The sequence below is a fragment of the Coloeus monedula genome, assembly GCF_965178545.1.
Source record: "Coloeus monedula genome assembly, chromosome: 3".
NCBI classification, from domain to species: Eukaryota; Metazoa; Chordata; class Aves; order Passeriformes; family Corvidae; genus Coloeus; species Coloeus monedula.
The window spans coordinates 21,204,640-21,225,632 of NC_138783.1; the positions used below are offsets into that span (position 1 = coordinate 21,204,640).

Sequence of the window (20,993 nt, forward strand, 5' to 3'; positions counted from 1 at the left end):
TGGAAAACAAACAGTTTCAATGTAAGGCAAATGGAATTCTGGCAACAAAGCCAAATTTGCTGTAATACAGTACAGCTGTATTCACCCTCTAGTTTTGTAGTGCAGAGTTCAAGGATCTTCACTCTATGGATAAAAACAAAAAATAGGACTGTATTTTATCACAAGATGCCATGCACACTTAAAAGTGTGCAGTAGACTCCTGGTATGAGTGAAAGTAAATATAGACTTTTAAAAGTTTCAGTATTTTTTTGCTTTTGTCTCCTGTTGCCTATGCATTCCAACTAGCCAAACTATGGTGCTTCCAGCTGGATTCTTCAGGCCATTGGTAGCTCTTTTCCTCTTTCTGAAGAGTTGGTGGTGGCTGGTTCTCTTATGAGGCAGCTGATTCATCAAGCTGTCTTTCATTCTCTCCCAGTATAGGCAGACTCCTTTCCTTAGAGTGATTCCAGCACTCCAAGTGCTCTGATGCACTTAACATAGTGCTTTTACTTCAGATGTGCTTTGCACAGTTTCTCCTACCGATCTTGGCCATCAACTGACTTTTGTTGAAGAGAATACTTGCAGATCAGTGTGGAATTTCTGTTGGCAAGTGTGGAGGGAAAGATTGTGTTTCAGAGGTAGCTATGGATCTCAGAATCTGCCATTTGGAAATGGCCTCAATATAAAAGAATTACACTATAAATGCAAATACTTAAGACCAGAGTTTCACTAACAAATGCCAAAAACTGACACAAATGAATGGAATTAGAGGGCATCTAGTTTATCGTTCAAGTCTTTCATCAAGGAGATGCAGGGAAAAAAGGTCTCCTGAAATCCTAATACGACAAAATTATTTTCTCAAAATCAAATAGATTCTTATCACAGTATGATAACCATGAAGTTCCTGTTACTTCCCTTGTCCATTCAATTATATTTAATGAATGTTTATCTGAGTGGTGACTAAAAGAGACATATTACTCAGAATGAGAATGCTTTCCTGAGTAGTTGTTCAAAACACTCTGAGATCAACACAAATGAAATCTATTTTGCTAATGTGCTCCTAGGGGCAGTCCCCATTTGCCAAGCTAATTTATATGAAGTCCTTATATCCTTATTGCTCCAGGATGGCCCTCTCTTGACTAGATTGGCAGTGTCTGTGCAGCACGTAGGATTGAGCTCTCCTTGTCCTTGGTTGCTCCACTGCTGTTCATATGCTTCCAGAAACTGGTCATTTATTGTTTTACCAGTTAATATTCATCCCTCATTTTCAGTGGTTCTGGAATGCACACAGCCCATGAACAGGAATGTGGTTTAGTCATATGAAGTGTGGCATCTGTGTTGTTGCTTTAGCAGTTATTTTCCCTGAAAAAACATGCAGCTAAGTTAAAGTGAAGGAGATTTGTCTGCCTTGCTCTTTGCTGCTCTTTGGGTTAGGCTTTAGGAAAGACAGCTCCTGCTTGCCTAACCTGATCTCCTCTTATGACAAGGTCACTCACTTACTGGATGAGGGAAAGGTTGTGGATATTGTGTACCTTCAACAAGGCCAAATGCTGGATCCTGCATCTGGCTCATGATAACCCAAAGCTGTCTGGTGAGAAAGGACCTGGGTGTGCTGGTTGCCAGCAGCTGAACATGAGCCAGGGTGTGCCCAGGTGGCCAAGAAGGCCAATGGAAGCCTGGCCTGGATTGGCAATAGTGTGGCCACGAGGCCTAAAGCAGTGGTCGCCCCCCTGTACTTGGCACTGGTGAGGTTGCATTCCAAATCCTATATTAAATGTTGGGTCCATCTCTGCAAGAAAGATGTTGAGGAGCTGAAGCATGTCCAGAGAAAGGCCACAAAACTGGTGAAGGGTCTGGAGCAAAAGTCTTATGACAAGGAGCTGAGGGAGCTGGAGAAAAGGAGGCTCAGGGGTGACCTTATCTCTTTCTACAACTACCTGACAGGAGGGTGTAGGGGCCAAGTGGGCATCAGCCTCTTTTCCCAAGTAACAGGTGACAGGACAAGGGCAAATGGCCTCAAGTTGTGCCAGGGGAGATTTAGATTGGATATTAGGAAAAATATCTTCACCAAAAGGATCATGAATCATTGGAACAGACTGACCAGGTTTGAGTCACCATCCCTGGAGGTATTTAAAATGTGTGTAGATTTTGCTGTTGGGGACATGGTTTAGTTGTGGACTTGGCAGGGCTGGGTTTAGGGTTGAACTTGATGATCTTGATGGTCTTTTCCAACCTAAAGAATTTTTTCCTAATGTTTTTTCCTAAGCCCTACAGGGACTCTGAAATATTTGTTGCCATCCAGGCCATCACTGTACTTAAAAGTAAATTAGAGGAAAAGGACCAGCCCTGTCAAGACAGGGTGGTGAGGACAAGGATTTTTTTAAACTTATTTCAAATTTGTCTCCTTTTCTTCTTTTCTGCCTTGTTCTCTCTTTTTAAAAATACATGATTCCTATTTATTTTCTGCCAGAACTGTCTTTGATTTTAAAAGCTCTCTTGGTGGTTTTGATATACTAGCTATAAAAAAGAGGTCTAAAGGGTCTTATCTCAAAGCCACTACTGTTTTGGGATCCTGTTTAAACTTTCTAATTGTAGAAACCTCACTGAGAGTTTTAAGGCTTTAATAAAATCAAGACACTTGGTCACTATAATTGACTGCTTACAAATAAGCGATGCTACCTATCTAACTGAAATCAGACCCAGTTCAATTTAATCTTGATATAGAATTAAGTCTTCAAATTGGTGTAAAGTTTGGTTGATAGATATGTAAATACAATTGTGCGGGGGGAAAGGGTGAAATTATTGTAAATTTAAAATTAAATAGATCTTTACTAATTTTTTTTTTTTGGTAAATTCAGTTTTGAGAGTGATTAATAAATTTATTATGGAAATCAAATTACCATATTTGAATTAAGTACTGTAAGTGTTATTTTATTCTTAGACATGAATACTCGATAGAGACCAGGAGACCATAATTTCAATAATGATCAACTCTCTAAAGTTAGGGTTTTGAAGAATCTATAATTTCAACAGATTTAGCTCACTGTCAATCAGAGATAATAATCTTAAATTTTCTCACCACTTTTTTCTAAGTATCTTTACTAAGCTCATTAGAGGCATTTGAAGTCTGCTGTGTCTTCTTCCTGGTTTGTGCTATCTGGAGCCCTGTCAGTATTCAGAGTTGCACATCTGCAGCCTTCTTGTGTAGGGAAAATAAAGGAGTTAGGATGTCACAGAGATTAGGAAGCAACTGCTGCCCTTTTTTCCCGTGAAGGTATTGCACTGCTGAAAATGCCAGAGAACTAGTTTTCTAGAAGCCTTGCAGTCTTCTGGAACCTGGCAGAGTTGCCTTCGGAAAATTGTGACAGTTTCCTGGCTGAATGATGTTTCTTGATCACTCTTTAGATAAAGGAAGGGAGGCAGATGTTTTCCATCAGTTTTACTTGTACGCTTCTTTCTATAAAGGGAAGAGGCATAAAGTGTTGGCTTAAGGCTTTACATTCTGTGTGCGGACAACTGCAGATGCTCAAATCATCTACTAAAACAAAGTGAGGGTTTTGGTCTCTTGGCAACTCTAGTCACTAGAATTTCTCTAAAAGAAGCAGAGTATGTTGGGGTGATACCAGAGAATCAGTATGTAGTTGTCTAGAGGAACTTTGAATACTAGTCTGCAATTACTGAGCGGAAGGGAAGGGAAGGGAAGGGAAGGGGAGAGAAAGAGAGAAAGAGAGAAAGAGAGAGAAGGGGAAGTTTAGTATCACTCTGCACTATTATTCAATGATATATTATATATCATTTATCTCATTGTTTTTCTTCAGGATTTAGTTCCTGAAGTAAAATGATTGTCTGCAAAGTTCTGTTTTTTTCTGACAAATTAATTTCAGCCTTCATAATTGGACAGATGCCTGAAAATATGTTGGGGATAAAAATTTACATTTTGAGAATGAGAAGAGAAATAATAACCCAAAATATACTAGTCTGGTGCTGGTGTTGTAAGTTTGGGGAAAAGCCAGCAATTCAAAGTTCTGAAAATATGATAGGCCTAACTGTGACAAGGGAATATTAAAATTGTACATACCAAGGAAGGAAAAGGGAAAAGCCAGTTCTCCCTTACCCCAACGAGAAGAAGCCAAAACACCAACTTGTAGCCTAAAAAGTTAGTAATTCTGTTGTGAAGTCATTCTCTGTTGCTGCAAGTTAAATTTTTGCAGATGGAAATACAAGATGTTTCTTACTTTATGTGCTGTTCCCCTGGAAAGCATAAAAATGAATGTTTAAAAAGAGTTTCTTCGTAGTTTTGAGTAAAGTATTTATGTTAGTTAGGTGTCCTGGTGTAATTCCAAATACAAAATTACATTTCCAGCCCAACATAGGGGGGAAAAAATTGTAGAAGTTTTATTTGGATCTGGTTACTGTTTATCCTCTACCATAATTTTTGAGTGTGATTAACTGATGAACTTAATTTTACAACTTCATATTTTCTACTAACAAGCAAAAAAAAATCAAACCAAAAACTTGCACTTTTTTTCACCTATGGGTCCTATATATGGCTACTACTACTATAACTCTTGCATTTAAAGGAAAAAATACATGCATTTTTTCCACTTACTTCATGCATGGTTTTACTACTGCAATTGTTGATGTTAAAGCAAATGATAATGCTAAACTAGTGGAAAAACAGTTATGTTGGCAACCACTTTTTTACATGACTGTTAGTTCACTTTTTAAAATACACTGGGTTTCCAGGAGACATGACCTGTAAGAAATTTTTCAGTTGCATGCTATTAGCAAATTAAACAGCCCTATATTGCTATATTGTCATGTTCCATTACTGAATATATGATTGCTAGGTAATGCATTTTGATCTCTTTTTTACTCTTTCCCCAGTGAAAAGGCAGAGTCTGAAGGTTCAGATCAATGCAACAGATGACACTGTTTGCATGAGGTATCTTCGACCAAGTCAAAGCACCAAACTAGAAGGTTTTGTCCTGGGCTATGGAAGCAACTTCCTTTCTAATCAGTACATTCCTTTACCTTCAGAAGGAAAAAACTATGTAACAGAACTTGGTAAGACATATTTGCTTTGCATGCTGTTGTTGTAATGAATTATGGGAAGAGATTGAGGAGAATATGAACATTTTGTTTGCCTAATTTTTTGTGTTATTGTGTTGTTGCTCAAGGTTTCTTTGTGTTTGTTTAAGGTTGCTGTCAAGAATTTCAGTTGAAAGTGGAATTAGGAGATCCCTCAAGGAGAACAACTAGTTTTTGTTTGGAAAATTTGTTTACTGGTATTTGTTTTGGGGATTTTCATTTTACTGAGAAACTGTGCTATATGACCACATCACGGATCAAATGGGATGGTTTGCATAAGGTTGCAGCTATAAAGTAGAATATAAGGGAGATCTACATATTTTTAACAAAGAGTAGAAGACACAGTGAAACAGTCTTGAGAATTGTGTGGTTGATTCCTTTTGACAGAAACATTCATATCAAAATGATGCCTCTTCTTGTGGGGATCTACTCCAGTACTACATGTTATGGATTAACCTCTAACTTCCATGTGAGACATTACCAACAGAATTCCATAAGCTGTTTTATGGAAGAGATTAAACCATGTCAAGAATGTTATATTCTGTTATCTGGATTAGGGAGGAGAAAAAATAAATTATTAAAACATTGATTTATCAGGATTTGACCTTTTGAGAAATCTGTTCAATCCCTAAGGATTTTCCTATTGCTTTCTTTAAGCTTTTCTAGCCTGAAATGAATCAATTTACCTTCATCATTGTAGTGCTGGTGATCTTGGTGTAAAACAAGGGGGAGGAAAGGATGCATGAGCATATGTCTCAGTTTTTGAGATAAGACTTCAGGAGGAAATATTCCGGAGTGAGTGTTCCTCCCCTTTTCCTCCGTCAATGAGACAAATGGGTCACAAGGAGTGAAAGTGGGAAAAAGAAACCAAACTGTTTATTAACACACAAACAAAACAGGGTAGAACAGGGGAAAAAAAAATACAAAAAAATACAACAAAATACAACAAATTCCCGGAGAGGGAACAGACATGTGGGCTCGGACCAGCCGGGGCCACCCCACGGTCCCGCCGGCGCCGCACCCGCAGGCTCCCCAGACCGGTGAGGAGGGAAGGGAGGCAATGAGGCAAGGGGAAGGAAAAGGAAAAAAGAGGAAGAATAAAACCCAACAGAACCTTTTCCCAGCTAGCTGGAACACAAAGGAAACCCAGGAAAGCAGCACAGCACTCCTGGCACACTCCCTGCCCTGAGCCCCGCCGAGCCCCCTGAGCCGTTGGGCTGAGCCGTTCAACTGCCCCACACTCAGTCCCGTGGTCCCACCCCCTGAGTCCATCTTAAAGAAAGAGCATCCTTGGGCATTGAGCGGATGGTTAAGGAATAAAGCAGCTTCATAACATCACCCCAGGACACATAGGAGTAGTAATTGCTATCTTTTTGATGTGGTCAGTTAAGGCCATTGTGGGTGTCTGCTCCAGGCTGAAAACTGCAGAATAAAAAATGAAAAAATAAGATGTTAGACACAGAATAATTAGGATATTAGAAACCGATAGGATCACTGTGGCAGAGGTTAACTTTCCTTTTCATGAGTTGGTACTCCTGGGATTTCTTTGTAATTCCATCACCAATCCAGTGTTTGACTTCATAAACATGACTTAAGCTGCGTCTGGTTTATCTGATTCATCCTATGTGTAACTTTTGAATCAGTTCACTAAGAATGATGTACAGGATTTTCTGTACTATACTGTGCATTAGGCATAACAATGCCTCTTGCATGAGTAGTGAGGATTAATATTTTTCAGGTACTCTAAGATCCTAGGAAAGAGCAAAAAAAGGGCTAAATGTAATATCATGCATAGATAATTTGCTCTTCCTATTTAATAGAAGCTTTAATACTTAATGTATTGCGATACTGAAAACTGAAAGCTCAGAGTTACCTGGAATTTAAGGTATATTGATATTTTGTAGCTTTAACTGCAGTAGTTAATGGCTGGAAACTAGGAACCTTCTTAGTTCTACAGCACATCAGAGCACTAACCACATGCATATTCGTTTTTTGTAGGGTATCAGGAGAGGGAAGAGCAAAAATGTTGAGGACTACTCTTCCTTTATGATTATTTCAAAGGAGAATAACTTCAAAATTTTATCTCCCTCATGCTTATACAAGTTGTCCATTTCCTTGTGACAATAAGTCTATGCTTATGACTTCTGAATGTCCAGTAACTAAACATGCAAAATGCAACATAATATAGATACCATGACAAGCATTTCCAACCTTCAGAAAATGTCATCTTTGAAAAGACACGAGTAAAAGAAGTTATCAGCAATATGTTCTTCAAGTTGCAAACATTTAAGGCAATTACCATTACATTTTATTGGAGCAGTTGCTTTTAGTTAAGAGATTTAGGGCTAGATTCTATGCCTTGGGGACTTGTTTATTGGAAGCAGAGAGTGCATAATCTTTCCCATTTCACAAATATTAAACACAACATTAAACTGCAGCTTTGATTGTGCTTTCCAAATGTGTATGGAACACGAGCTAAAGCAATAAACATCAGTTGTGCTTTTGGCTCTATTTTAGAGTGACTTGTGTGGCAGAAATGAAGACAGAGATGATTGCTAGCACACTCCCTCCTCCCCACCGTATTTAAGGATCAGTTGTTGGCAGAAACTGGAAGAATTGCAGAATGGTTCTTAATTCTAGGAACAATGATTGAGTTTTATTGTGGCAGCCAGAGACCTCAGCTCTAGCACACACTTTATATTGATTTTAGAAAAACCAAGGTGTTGTAGAGGGACAATAAAACTACTCTCAAGAATGTGCCAAAGACATAAACCCCCTAGACCATATTGCTGAAAAATCTTAGATTATCTTTGTACTCCTAGTACATCTCATATGTCATGAAGTTGGCCTAGTACCTTCTCTTCATATTAGAACAATGTATTTTTTAAATTTCACACTCAACATTGTCTATTCCATATTCTAGTGATCCAAGTGCACACTCTGAAAATGGTCTTCAGTGGGTTCCACAAGTTTTTCCACAGTCAGAACAGCTAGGTTTGTACAAAAACCATTCATTTTTGCCCTGAGAACTCCTTCTTGGTCCTCTCATGCTTTGACTTACCTGAATTTTACAGAAATCAGGTGAGTTTACAGGCTTCCCTGAACAGTGGTGGGTGAGGCTTTTATTGAACAGGATGTGGAGGAAGTGGTTCCCAAATATGAAAAGTCATAGTGGTCTATTTAGATCAAGACAAATACAATTTAATGTTTCCTCCTTTCTTGTCAGTTTTAATGGTTCATGGAAAGAGAATTCCTTTCCCAGTCAATTTAGGGACTATGATCACAACCTTAAATTGGTTTGTAGCTGAAAGGTAAAGATTAAAAATGGAGATTTAAGGGCATTTGTTAGTCTCTAAAAGGTGTGTTTTTCTAATGCATTAAGGAACATTGCTGTGGAATATAATCTCCTGAGGGAGTGATTAGATCCATGAGAATGGAAGATCCGTGAAGGTGGATCTGGTTCTAGTAGTATTAAAATTGTTTATTCTGTGAAGACTTTTAAGGAAAAAACTTACATATATGTAATCAGCCATAGACCCTACTCAAAAAAAAAAAAATTTCATTAGTTTATCTATTAGGCCAATGAAAGAAAACACACAGACTTCACATATAAATCATTAATCTCTTCCTAAAATGCATCAATCCCTTCAAATATAATTTGTCCTTTCTAACGAGGAGTATAGCTCTACTAGGTAGAATGAAGTGCCTTGCAGACATTTCCACATTTCCTTGATTTAGCTCTGCATCCCTGGTTTTGTTAATGGAGCAGCATAATTGGTATTCTGTTTGGGATAATTGTCCCCAGTTGGAACTGGAATATGGAGGATGACACAATATACACAATGTAGGTTTCCAAGGCCCAAAAATTCCATATTTCCAACCCAGCCATTGTAGATTAAAATGAAATTTATTGTCAGCTTTTCTGCTGGGTCACACACCTCTTATGATCCTGTTAATGGGAAGCTTGAAGTCAGCAGATGTATTAATTTATAAAATTATGTGTCTATAGGTGGATATATATTTTAAAGAAATTTATAAGGATATGACCTTTCCAAGGATTTTCAGGAGAGATACATGGCTTTGTATGAAGTGTGACATTCACCTACGTTTCATCCATTAAAATATTCAGCACCTCACTGCAGTGATTCTTATCTTAAAATATCTGGTTTGCCTTTGTTTTGCAAATTGTATAGTAACTGAGGCAGCAATTGCATAACATTATCCATAAATTGGGATCTGCCTGCAGAGGGGCATGTGCAAAGAGAAAAGGATTCTATTGGATTTCCTGGACTTGTAATGAGTTTGTGCTGGCAACAAAGTCTTGAGCAGCTTCATGCACTAGTAGAATGATCTGAATCATTTTGAAGGGTAAATGACAATGACAAGGCAGCAGCAAAGTTTGTTTCCAAGATTTATGCCTCTTTATCAGGACACCAGATGTATTTTGTGCTGAGTGTACTTTGTGTACTTATGTGACAGTAAACAACATTATTATTGGTCATGAAAGCTATTCAGATAGTGCCAAAATATATCAAGGTATTAATTCAGCTAGACTAATGAAAAGGTGAACAGACCCATCCAAAAGCTCTGGGCTTGTCTTAAACCTTGATCTTAATTTTTTCAGTCTTCCTGACTTGTAAGGAAAGACTATTTGCTTAAGAAATCTGTGTTAGTCTTTTCTAACTTGGCTAGGAAGATTGCAAGCCAGCCTCCTAGAAATTGTTGATACTGTTGGAGAAACCCAAAAAATTGGGTGGAGACAGGAGAGTGTTGTAAGAATGAACAGCAATTACTTAACACAGTGAACAAAATTAATTTCCCTTTCAGTTTCTAAAACCAGATCAAAGTTGTGCAATGCTTTTACTTTTCCTTTTCTTGAACAAGACTGTACAGTGTAAGAGAATGTATTGGTAATCCTGCTTTATAACAATCCCAATAAGTGGTGGGAGAATTTTGTGTTTATGTATATATATGAAAGCATTCTATTACCAACTTGAACACATTTTAAAAAGTGCAATTCAGGGATCAGTGCTTAGCTGAAAGATCTTGCTGTGCAGCTTCTTATATCTGATCAAATACCAGAAATTCTCAGATGTATTAGCTCCATGCTTTTCAAGATGCCAAATAATGTGAATGGTAATTCAGCATTATGTTGCCTCCTGCTAATTTACCAGAAACCAGGTTCTCATTGCTAGTGTTAGCTGAGCCTAGTGGAAGGGAGGACCTGGAGGAGGTCAGCAGATACCCCTTCCTCCAGACAAGTGCATTGATCAGCAATGGGTTCATTCATGCCAGCCTTTTTGTCCCACTTCTCTGTCTTTTCCCATGCTTGTTACACTACTATACCTTCTATCCTCCTCTTCCTCCACCTTTGCCCTTAGCAACATCCCATGGTAAATCTTTAGCAATCCCCAATTACAGATTAAGGATTTGCAGCCTGAAGCCAAAAAATTTCTTTGTTTTGATTTCTGAATTCAGTGGTCTATGAATTCTAATGATACATTTGTAACACTATTTTAAGATTTATTCTAAGTTCATCAGTCAGTTCATTCTTACATTGTTTTGCTTTCACGTGCATATTGGCTGGGCCCTGAATAGTGTGCTTGAACAAAAGCAGAATTTCCTAGCATTTTGTAGTGTGTTAGTTGCCTGCTGCCACTGATTTGATAGCCTAGCTCATGGCAAATGGAAGTGTTCTCCTATGTTAATCTGATATGTCAGTGGCATGTATTTTTGTTACATTCTGTTACATTCATCTTCATAAGCTGTAAAGGTGTGCAATACAAGCTTTTTTCTTTTAAAAATTTTATTTATTAATATAATAGCACATGTTTGGGAGAATTACATCACTAAGAATTAGGCATGGATTTATCAAGTAGCACTTCTCTGGTACATGTGGACGTTTTCCTAGAGTATTTTGTGGTTCAAGAATTGAAGGTGGTCACTATTTGGGCTTTATTTCTGATCTGAAAGGAGCTCTTAGGCAAGGTATTTGTTGTTCTAGCCTTAATAAAGGGGGTTAGACAGTAATAGGTTCAAACAAGTGGTCTTAGAGTAGCAGCCCTCCAAGAATGTGTTATCACAAGGTGTTATCCTTGTGGCATCAAGGAGCTGCTAAGGTTTTCATAGCAAATCTGCTAATGTATTTCAAACTTTACTTGTTAAAGCTTGCATTGGTTTGTAGGGATCCTTCATTTATGAGACTGTGGGTCCTCACAGATGAGAGAAAGGCAGAACTCTATCTTGTATCTTTATCATATATGTCTCTGTTATATACTGATTAATATTGAAATGATTTTTGGAGCCAGATGTTGGATTCATGCATCCATGTCCAGACGTTTCAATGTTGACCTTAGTCATGTAACTGCCCTTTTCTTACTAAATGCAGTTCAAAGAAAATAAGAAATATTCTGTTGCAAACAGGATTGCCTGTACTCTGTGGTGTAATTTGCTTTTACTTGAGCTTATAATTTTACTTTTCAAATGAGCTTCTCAAATATATTTTCATGTAAATAGTTGATATATTCTGCAATTCATAATTACATCCAGTCAAACACCCATATTTTTATAACTGACAGTCACATTTTCCTACCTACCTCTAATTTCAGCAATTTATCTCTTAAGCATATAAGATGAATTAGTGCAAGGTAAACTATAGTTTTATTTAAGTTCTGGTATTTCACAGAATTTTCATTTTCTTTTCCTGTTTTACTCACCTCTCCCCAAGATTCCTGTTTCTTATAGGCATGGATCTGTGGAATGGATTATGAATATATAGGCATCATAAAAGAACACAGATTATCGTGAAACATTTCCTGTAACTTGACAGAATTTAATACATGGGTGAGGCAATGTTTTAACGCCCTGAAAATGAATTGAGTCATGGTAGCATCAGATGATTTCAGCATTGTGATAATGACTGATAGTCATATTTCTCAGCAAGAAGACTGAATCAGTGTGAAAACTCAGTAGCCTTCTGAACTTATTAAAAGAAATGTTGAATTGCTGTGGAAGACTAAGAAAGAACTCCCATTTCTAGTAAGTCAGGGCTCATTATATGATATTGAAAAAGCTCTCTGCATTTTTTAAATTCAGGTGCCTTGGATATAGAATGTATATCTGCCCAGAGTGAAAGCATTTCAAGACATGTGTCCTCCAGTCCATGCATAATGCTTTGATACTGTACATCAAACCAATGAATTTAACTTAAATTACAGTTGCTCTACTGTTAACATCTATATAGTAGCATGGGTGGTTCTGCTCAGGAATGGAATAATATTTCTAAATCAAGATATATCTTTTGTTAAGTACAGATCAGAAATTTATTGTTGTATTTCAGATATTGAACAGACTTGTTTAACAATTTCATATTCTGATTTCAGTTATAATTTTCATAATATTGTCTTAAATTCAGTGGTTCTAAAGAAGTGCTACTTTTTAAACCTACCCTTTCTATAACAGCACTCTCTCAGCATCTAGCCTCAGCCTGCTTTCCTAAATACTTCCTTCTGTAGCTTGTATTACGGTCAGAAGAGCCATGAATTCCCTGCAAAATGAGAATGCGTTGTATTCTTTGTTAAGGCAACATTTGTTAAATCCACCAAAATAAAGCTTAATGAACAGCAAAAATATTTCCATAGAGAACATTTTGTTAGAGAAAAAAAAACACCTGCTAGAACTAATGAATCCTGAAAACTGCCAGGTTTTGTAGCTGAGATGTCCAGTGAGGCATTAACAGTCTTTGTTTTTTGCCGAATTTTGTTTAGCAGTTAATCTATTTCATATACTGCTACACAAGTAATTTCAGCTTTCAGCCAGAATTAATTTTTCCATTTATGGAGCAGGGAAAAAATGTTTCAAAGTATTTGAATAACTTTCTCTCACAATTCTTGGACATTTTACTGATGAACTCCTAAATTTTTAGAGCTTTGAAGACTGGCTTTGTAGTTCTCAAAATTTCAAGGTCATGCTTTAAAATAATCCTGTTGAATATGTTGCGAGTTATAACAGTCTCACAAGTGGGCATAAATGCAGAGCAGAAAACTGGGTTTAAATAGAGGGAAACCAAATTATTTTAAAGTGTTGCTTATTTCTAGTTTTCAGTCTCAATACAAAAAATGTCCAGATGGTTACACAGGTCCCATACTTGTGTACCCCTCCAAATATTAAAAAACATTTTGTAAACGAGTATGTATTTACACTTTGGGGTTCCTTTTGCACTTTGGAGTTCCTTTTTTTTAACTAATACTTTTTTCCACACTGTTCTGAACAGCTGTTTTCAATGCTTATCTTGGCTATTGGGTTCAGATGAAACCCATTTAAAAAGAATAATTAAACAATTAAAGTACACCCATAGTATGGGTTTCCAGTGATTTAAATGCATAAAATCAGTGAAGTCAAGTTGGAGTGGTTTCCCTTGCCACTGGCAGTGCCTTTTCAGTAGTACAGCAAGCTTTGGATTTTATTTGGTACTGCTTTTCCTTTCTCTCTCTTTACAGAAATCTGAGTGTAAGGGGAAATTTAATGGTATCTTAGTGGTTCTGTTCAGGTGGTAGAATTCAAGGTGCTTGTTACACTGATATATGCAGGAAATTTAGTCTCTCATCTGTAGTTATACATTTAGGTAAATGTATCTAAACTACAATAAGAATTTTACGTAGAGTAATCCTATTTTCTAAAAGCTATGGTAAAAATAATTTTGGTCAGTATATGGTGAGCCAAATTCTACCCATGGATGTCTCGCTGGAATCTCCTATGACAACTTCTCTCATGTTGCAGCTCAGAGAGAATTGGTTTTAAATAATTAAGAAGGGCAGAAATCCCTGACATCTGGTTTTAAGACAAAGGGAAAATCTTATTTCGGAAGAGGAATTCCCCAAACTAAAATAAACATCTCAACCTTGTTTTAATGGAAGCATTTATTATTTTGAACTCAATACATTTTAAAGAAAACAGATCACAAAGATTGGATAACGTGTCAAGCATTCACTGACTATTTGACTTTTTCTTATTAATTTCAGATTAATCTCTAGCACATCTGTAATAATTGCTCTTTTATTCATTTGCAGATGCAGAGCCACGGTACTTGGTTTCAGTAAGACCAGCACGTGTTTCAAATAACAAGAAATCTTGTTCAGGTATTTTAATATTACTCCATCTCTTTCTTAAAATATTTGAAAGAAAACAGAACCTTTGACTGGGTTTCTCTGAAAAGGTATTTCTACCTGTATTCATCTGACGGGAATGCACAAATTCTATATGTGGAAAGGTAAAATGTAGGACACTAATTCCTAGTCAGTAATTAGTCACTCGTATGGTGTTCAAAACATGAAGATGTACCTAAAGATTTTTTGCATAAATTTAGAACACTAATTTCTGATTATTAAAGACATTAAAGTTATTCTTCCCAAACTACAAGTAAGGATTCTTTCATCCATAGACATGTTAATGCTCTTTGTTTCTCATTGGAAAATCATAGTGTGTGTGTGTCTGTCTGTCTCTATCTCTGTATCAATACTACTGCTAAGCTTGCTGATGGAAAGAGGGATATTTCTGGTTGAAACTATACACAGCAGAGTAGAAATCTGAATTTTATTCTGATCTGTTTTAAAGTCTTTCTATATGCCCTTAATCATGTCATTAATACTGTTAGTTCTGAATTCCTTACTTTAATAAGGAGACTTAATTCCATACTTAAATATGGAGACTTCTTTCAGGATCACTGGACTGTTGCAAAAAATAAACTGATGACCTGTCCTGGAAGCACTCAAGGTCAGGTCAGACAGGGCTCTGAGAAACCTGATCCAGTTGAAGATGTCCCTGCTCATGGCAGGGGACTTGGACTAGATGGTCTTTAAAGGTCCCTTCGAACAAAAATTATTCTATGATCATTATATGATATTTTTTTCCTAGTTACACTTGGGATTAATTTTTTCTTGCTCTTGGCCAGGTATAGCACAGTATGTCTGGAAAGATTTTGGAAAGTGATTTACCTTTCAAATGCAACATATATATGTTGCTTGTTAATGTGTGTTTTGTAGCAACATATTCATCATCAACAAAGTAAAAACCAACATGGTTCACCTTTCTAAATGTACACACATATATTGATTGAAAATACAAATCAGACTGTCACTGGGGCTTTTTAAGTGAAGAAATAATTGGTTTCAAGAGGCATGAGAAGAAAGTTAGTCAAATCTGTAATTTATAAACTTCCAAGAAATGTTGGTCACCTGTACATTTTGAGAAGGTAAAGATCCTTTAGATTTTTGAAGTATGTAATATGATGTAAATAATATATCAATTTTCTATAGTTAATCATCTTTCAAACACCAGAGATTCTCCTTGGACATGTAGCAGTCTGTAAACTACAGGCTCAAAAGAGTTTCTCTAGATCATTTGTTCCTTTCCACCTATTAACTTTTAAACTTTCTTTAAAATAAGTTCTTTCTCCACACAAGAATTGTACTTCTCCATACAGAGCATAGCTGAAGTTCAGTATCATGCAAAAGCTGATTTCCATATAGTAGGTAATCAAAAGAGAAAAATCCTGCAGATACAGACACTGACTCAGATCTGCCTACAGTTAAAAGCAAAATAACTTCTGTAGGTTTTATTTTACTCTTAAGAATGCTCTAGAAAATATTTATTATGTGTGGACATATTTGCAGTGTTACTGAGAAAACTGCCAAGAAATTACTATTTTTGTTACATCCATGGAGACTGTCTAATGTCCTGGACTCTCTCATGTCTTCTGTGATGTAGTCCAAGATAGCCAGACGTCTTAATTTAATCTACCTATCGCTTATTCTTATAGTAAGCATATCTAAACCACCAAATATTCATTTTCAAAAATTAGGTTTAACTGGAACATTAGGTTGAAAAAGTGACCATGGACACTTCTCTGCCATTTTTGTAAATCATATCTTAGAAATAGCAACCATGAAAAATAGAGAACTCTTGTACCTTTCCCTTCAAGCTAACAAGAGAACTAGATCTTCATTTATTTAATTATCCAATCGCAAAAACTTTCCTCTACATAATGCAGGAGAGAGAAATTAACTTTATGTGTTTCTTATGTAGGTCGGAACAAGACACAAAAGCCTCTGCAGCTGGTAGTTGGCACTCTCACCCCAACCTCTGTATTTCTCTCTTGGGGCATCCTAGTCAACCCTCAACATGACTGGACAGCAACAAGTAACTGTGCTAGCGACAGGTAACAAAACAGAAAAAGATGGGGTGCAGCTCTCTGCTGTAATTAAGATAAATTTTACAGTGGAAATTAAAATGTTGTAAACAATAGCTCTGAATGTGAAGTAAGTTTTCTCATTTGCTCACATTAGTGCTTTGCAAATCTACTTGACAGCAGTTTAGTCAGATGTCTACATGCTGAATTACAAATCTTGCTATTGACACTAGATCCTTTGTTCTTAAACCAATGGCCTTGGCTCTACCTTAATTTCTTATCTGATAAATTGAAACTTTGTTAAATCACAGGAAATATTTTACTTTAGAGCTGAGTGAACAAGAGTAAAAGAAGTCTTTTGTTGTGCTGAGGTGGGGGAATGATGCCTTGTTTTAACGCCATTTGATTTTTGTTTCCTCTATTTTGTCTTATCACCAAAACTGCTTTCCTGCTATTGATACAGTACAGCTTTCATAAATTTTCTGTTGTAAGTAAAAGAGGATCTCTTCTATGTCAATATTTTTGGCATTTACTGGGTGGCACAGTAGGTGGGAAACTCAGGAAGACTCACCAAGTAGAAGCTTCAAGAGAAGTCATCGTGCAGAAGAGCTTCTCAATTAAGTGCACTATCATTATTTATTCAGCCCTTGGCAGATGAATAAAATTGTTTAAATTGTTACTATAGATGTTTTCCCTACTTTGTCTTTTTGTGTTCTCTTCATATTCTTCCTCGACAACAGAAGAAATTTTTTTACCTTCATTTACATTGTGTGAAGCTCTATTCTAGTCAGCAGTGCTTTGTAAAACTAAAAAGAAGCATTGTGCACCCATGGGATGCATCTACATCTGTTTTGCAACTGTTACTTTTTGGGTTTTAAATGCGCACTTTTTTTTTTTTTCATTATTATTTTTGCATATTGCATTATAGAACATTTGCTTTACCTATCTAGTATTGTCCAATTTGTAGCTGTCTAATTTAGAATTGAATTTTCTTACTTTGGTGTTCATACGAAAACTCTAGCTGACATGATTAAACTGGATGCCAAACATAGGTTATGTTAAAAAAACATCCCATGTAGTCAGGAGGACCTTTCCATACCTTACAAAAGTTTCGTACTTCACAAAAGGACTAATCCTTTTCAAGCATAAGAAATTTCTCATGAAAAAATTTGGATCTTCATCACCAACCAGAATTTCAAACACTATTGAAAAAATGATAATGTTTGTTAGGAAACAGTTATGGAATGTTAGTAAATGTCCAAAGATGAAATTTGATCAGATTTTTCTTCAGTAGAAATAAAAGTTGGTTTAGGCTTAGATTTTGCTCTTTCAATCAAGAAAGAAGCAAATATTTTCCTACTGTGAGAAACTGAAGAAATGAGCTGATCTTGGACAAGCTTATAAAGTGTTCTGACATAGTGATTTTAGCACCATTTTTACCAAGGAATTTATCTTTATGTGATGTGTCAGCACCAGTGTTGCAGCACCCCATTGTACAGTGGGAAGGAAGAACACTTCAGGAGAAGCCTATATCCTGTATTAATCCACCTGGAAATTCAAGGCAAGTGGTATCCACCACCATGCCTTCATCACTTCTGTGTTTTCTCCTGAGTAGCTGAATTTTCTTGCTGGATATTCATTGACTCAAAGTTTGAACAAAGTTTTTAACATAATTTTTGAGTTAGGGCTTTTGAGTGTGCTACTTGTGTCTTGCTATGTCTAGAATATATTCTGATGTATTCCTCTCAGGACTTACTTTTAATGTGCACTCCATTTTAGTGAAATATTGTCAGACAGGAGAAGCTAGTTTAAAAATATTTAAATCAAATTACAAGTGATCTTATCAAAGTATGGTTATATACCTATAAGCAGATTTCTGTTTTGCAATCAAGCATAACAATGAAGTTAATGAAGAAAGAAAAAAGTCACTTTAGTGGTGCTCTTATTTATTTTACCATTACTGGACCAAAGTGCTTGTGATTTGTATAAATGATGAGAACAGTTGTCCACATGACCCTCGTGTGTATATCTAGAATTCTAAGAGAGATTAGATCCATATATACTTCTAGCCAGTGTGTAGAAGAAAAACTATTAATTTATGATAATCATTTGAATGACTGTTGATAATGTGCAATAAGAAAAAAATAGGAAGTAGCCCATTCTTAGCAAGTTAGCATTGTAATAAAAGTAGAAGAGTTAGAGTACGTAACAGATTCACTGACATTTCAATCTGTTTCAGGGGCAGTCTGCCTGACTTGATCCTTTTTCATCTGGCACATTCTCCTTACTGTGACATGCTGCAATTACTGTTAATCATCCTCGAGACTGCTGTTAGTGGCTAACCTCTAATCTTTGTCATTGGCAGTTCATAGCAGTCGTGACCTCTTAACTCAGTTCTGTCAGTAAATATCCCACCAAGATTTAAATTTGTCACTCTATATGACCTGAAACAGTCACTGTTCTCGGCCTCTGATTTTACCATCTCCATGTGGATGTTAGGCTTTTGTACAAATGTTGCATAATAAAAGTTATTTCAATCTGTTACTGAGTCAGAAAATAGAATCCACGTGGGATAGCTCAGTTCTGCTGGCCAAGATTTCTCTAGTGCAAGTTTGACCTCTGTGGGATATTCCTTAGAAGATCTGGTTCTGTGAGAAAACGAGTTTGGAATAAGAGGTGCCATGTTCTCAAAGAGCATTACTATCTTTTGCTGCTTCCATGAAGTTATTGCTTGCTTCTTGAGGGCACATAGCAGTCTTCTGTATACATGAAGTTTTTAAGAAGCTCCAATGAAAAATATTTACTTATTTACTTGTGATGTTTTTCAACAAAACATTCTTTTGGTTAAACTCTCGAGAGCTTAAGAGCATAAGGCAATAGAATGCTACGTATTTCCTTCAAGATAACCCCAAATGCTAATCCCTTGTTGAAGCAAAGGTATTCACTGCCATTTTTGTGGCCCAAAAATGAAAGCTGAAATTTTGAAGCATTCTTGAAGTGACCATTATGTCTCATCAGACCCTTAGCACTAGAATGAAAAAACAAAAATATCTAAATCAAAAACCTCAATTGATTAGTTTTATGTAACTGATGGAAACTACACAACACCAGAAAGCGCAGTTGGTGGAACCTTTCTCAGCATCCTCTTTTCTAACGCCAGTGGGAGGTAGTTGATGAGGGAAGATGGCAAAGTCATGATATCCTGCTGCACAGCCATGTTCAATTCTTTTTATTATTTCTAAGAGAGTAGAAAGGTTTGTTCCCTCTCTGCCTATTTGTGTTCAAACAAGTATTAGTGGACAGATCTGTCAGAAGAAAAGCACTGGGGCTACATTTACTCTCCATCTAAGTCTGGAAAAGAGAGAATACTCTGTAGATTTTTTTCTTTGTATTTGCTTTGATTAGAACATCTCTGTAGTTGGGGTTCAAAAAATGTGGACTTTGACCTTCAGTCCTTTAGGAAGGAAAGTCAGGGGATGGAACAAACCCCATTATTTTCCGTGTTAGATGAAAGCAGGGTTTATAGATACAGTAAAATATAATATTCTATGGAGTGGGTTGTATAGAAAAACAAACACACTTTGACATACATGCAAAATAGAAATTTAAAACCTGAAGGTATGTCTTTTTAAAGTTAAAAACTATGGGAAATTCACATTGGTGTTGTTTAAATTGGCTCACCTGTGATTTAAATGTTCTAATGTCATAGCTGCAAGTAGCACAGATTTTGTGGTTTATTTCATTTTTATCTGGTGCTTTAAAAAAAAAGGAAGAAAAACCGTAAGGGAAAACCAGAGGAGAGTCCATACTTAGTCTTTATGAGGTATAGTCCATAGAAGTAGGGTTTTTAAAGCCCTAAATTCAGAAAGATATGTGCCTATCTCTTCCTGTGCCTATTTAAAAACTTTTGTCACTATGCAGCTCCCAACTAAGTCATACTTTGTGTTGCAAGTGGCATACAAAATGTATTTTAAACTTAGCAAAATTTCTTAAAGGAAAACATACAGCAGCAAATACACATCTTGAGTTTGAGATGCTTTTGAGTTGATGCTGCAGGAGTATATGCTAAAAGCTTGTTTAAACTGGAGTGATTTTTTGCTGTTCAGCCTCACACTCTTCAGAGCCTCTTACTCTTCATTTCTGTCATTCTACTAAAAGTTTTAAGTAAAAGAAGTGAATGTTAGTGATCATGTAAAAGTGAAAACTAAATTAGAAAATGCTTTGCAAACTTAACCGGTAACCATCACTGGTGTCATTCTTTCCATTTTTTATATATGTCAGTGTTTACTTTAAAGTAAACTTAGCAGTAAAAAAGGAAACAATATAATCAACTTCATGTGTTAACTTGCGCAACACTCAGTGTCTGAAAAATCGTAGTTCAAGCCATTTCTTGTATTACTTTCTAACATTAGATGGATGCTGGGCTTCTAATGAAGTCTAACTATAAATAAATAAATAAATATCTGGTAGGCTAATGGTATCTTTTAAAAAATTCCGATTTGATTTCCATGAACAAAAAAGAAAAGAGCTTCATAATCTTTTGTCTCTGGTGACATGAAATCTCAGAGCTGGAATGTTCTTATATCTCCAAGGCTTAATTGTTTGTTTGGTGTTACGTGTTACTGAAATAGTCTTGATTAAATTGTTTGGAGTTTTGGTTGGGACCCGGTTCCAAATAAACCCATGATATTTATACAAACTGACCTACTCTTGAAATCTCATAAAACCATCTGCCTTA

At 36.3% G+C, this 20,993-nt stretch overlaps 1 protein-coding gene across 18 annotated transcripts in view; it reads left to right on the forward strand.

The window, feature by feature from the left end:
- ABI3BP (ABI family member 3 binding protein) overlaps positions 1 to 20,993 on the forward strand; it is a 141,202-nt gene that overhangs the window by 15,719 nt on the left and 104,490 nt on the right. For all 18 annotated transcript variants that reach the window (XM_082277469.1, XM_082277483.1, XM_082277486.1 and 15 more), the window contains exons 2-4: positions 4,867 to 5,046; positions 14,139 to 14,207; positions 16,153 to 16,285. In XM_082277469.1, the coding sequence (XP_082133595.1) occupies positions 4,867 to 5,046; positions 14,139 to 14,207; positions 16,153 to 16,285 (382 nt within the window). The remainder of the gene's footprint in view (positions 1 to 4,866; positions 5,047 to 14,138; positions 14,208 to 16,152; positions 16,286 to 20,993) is intronic.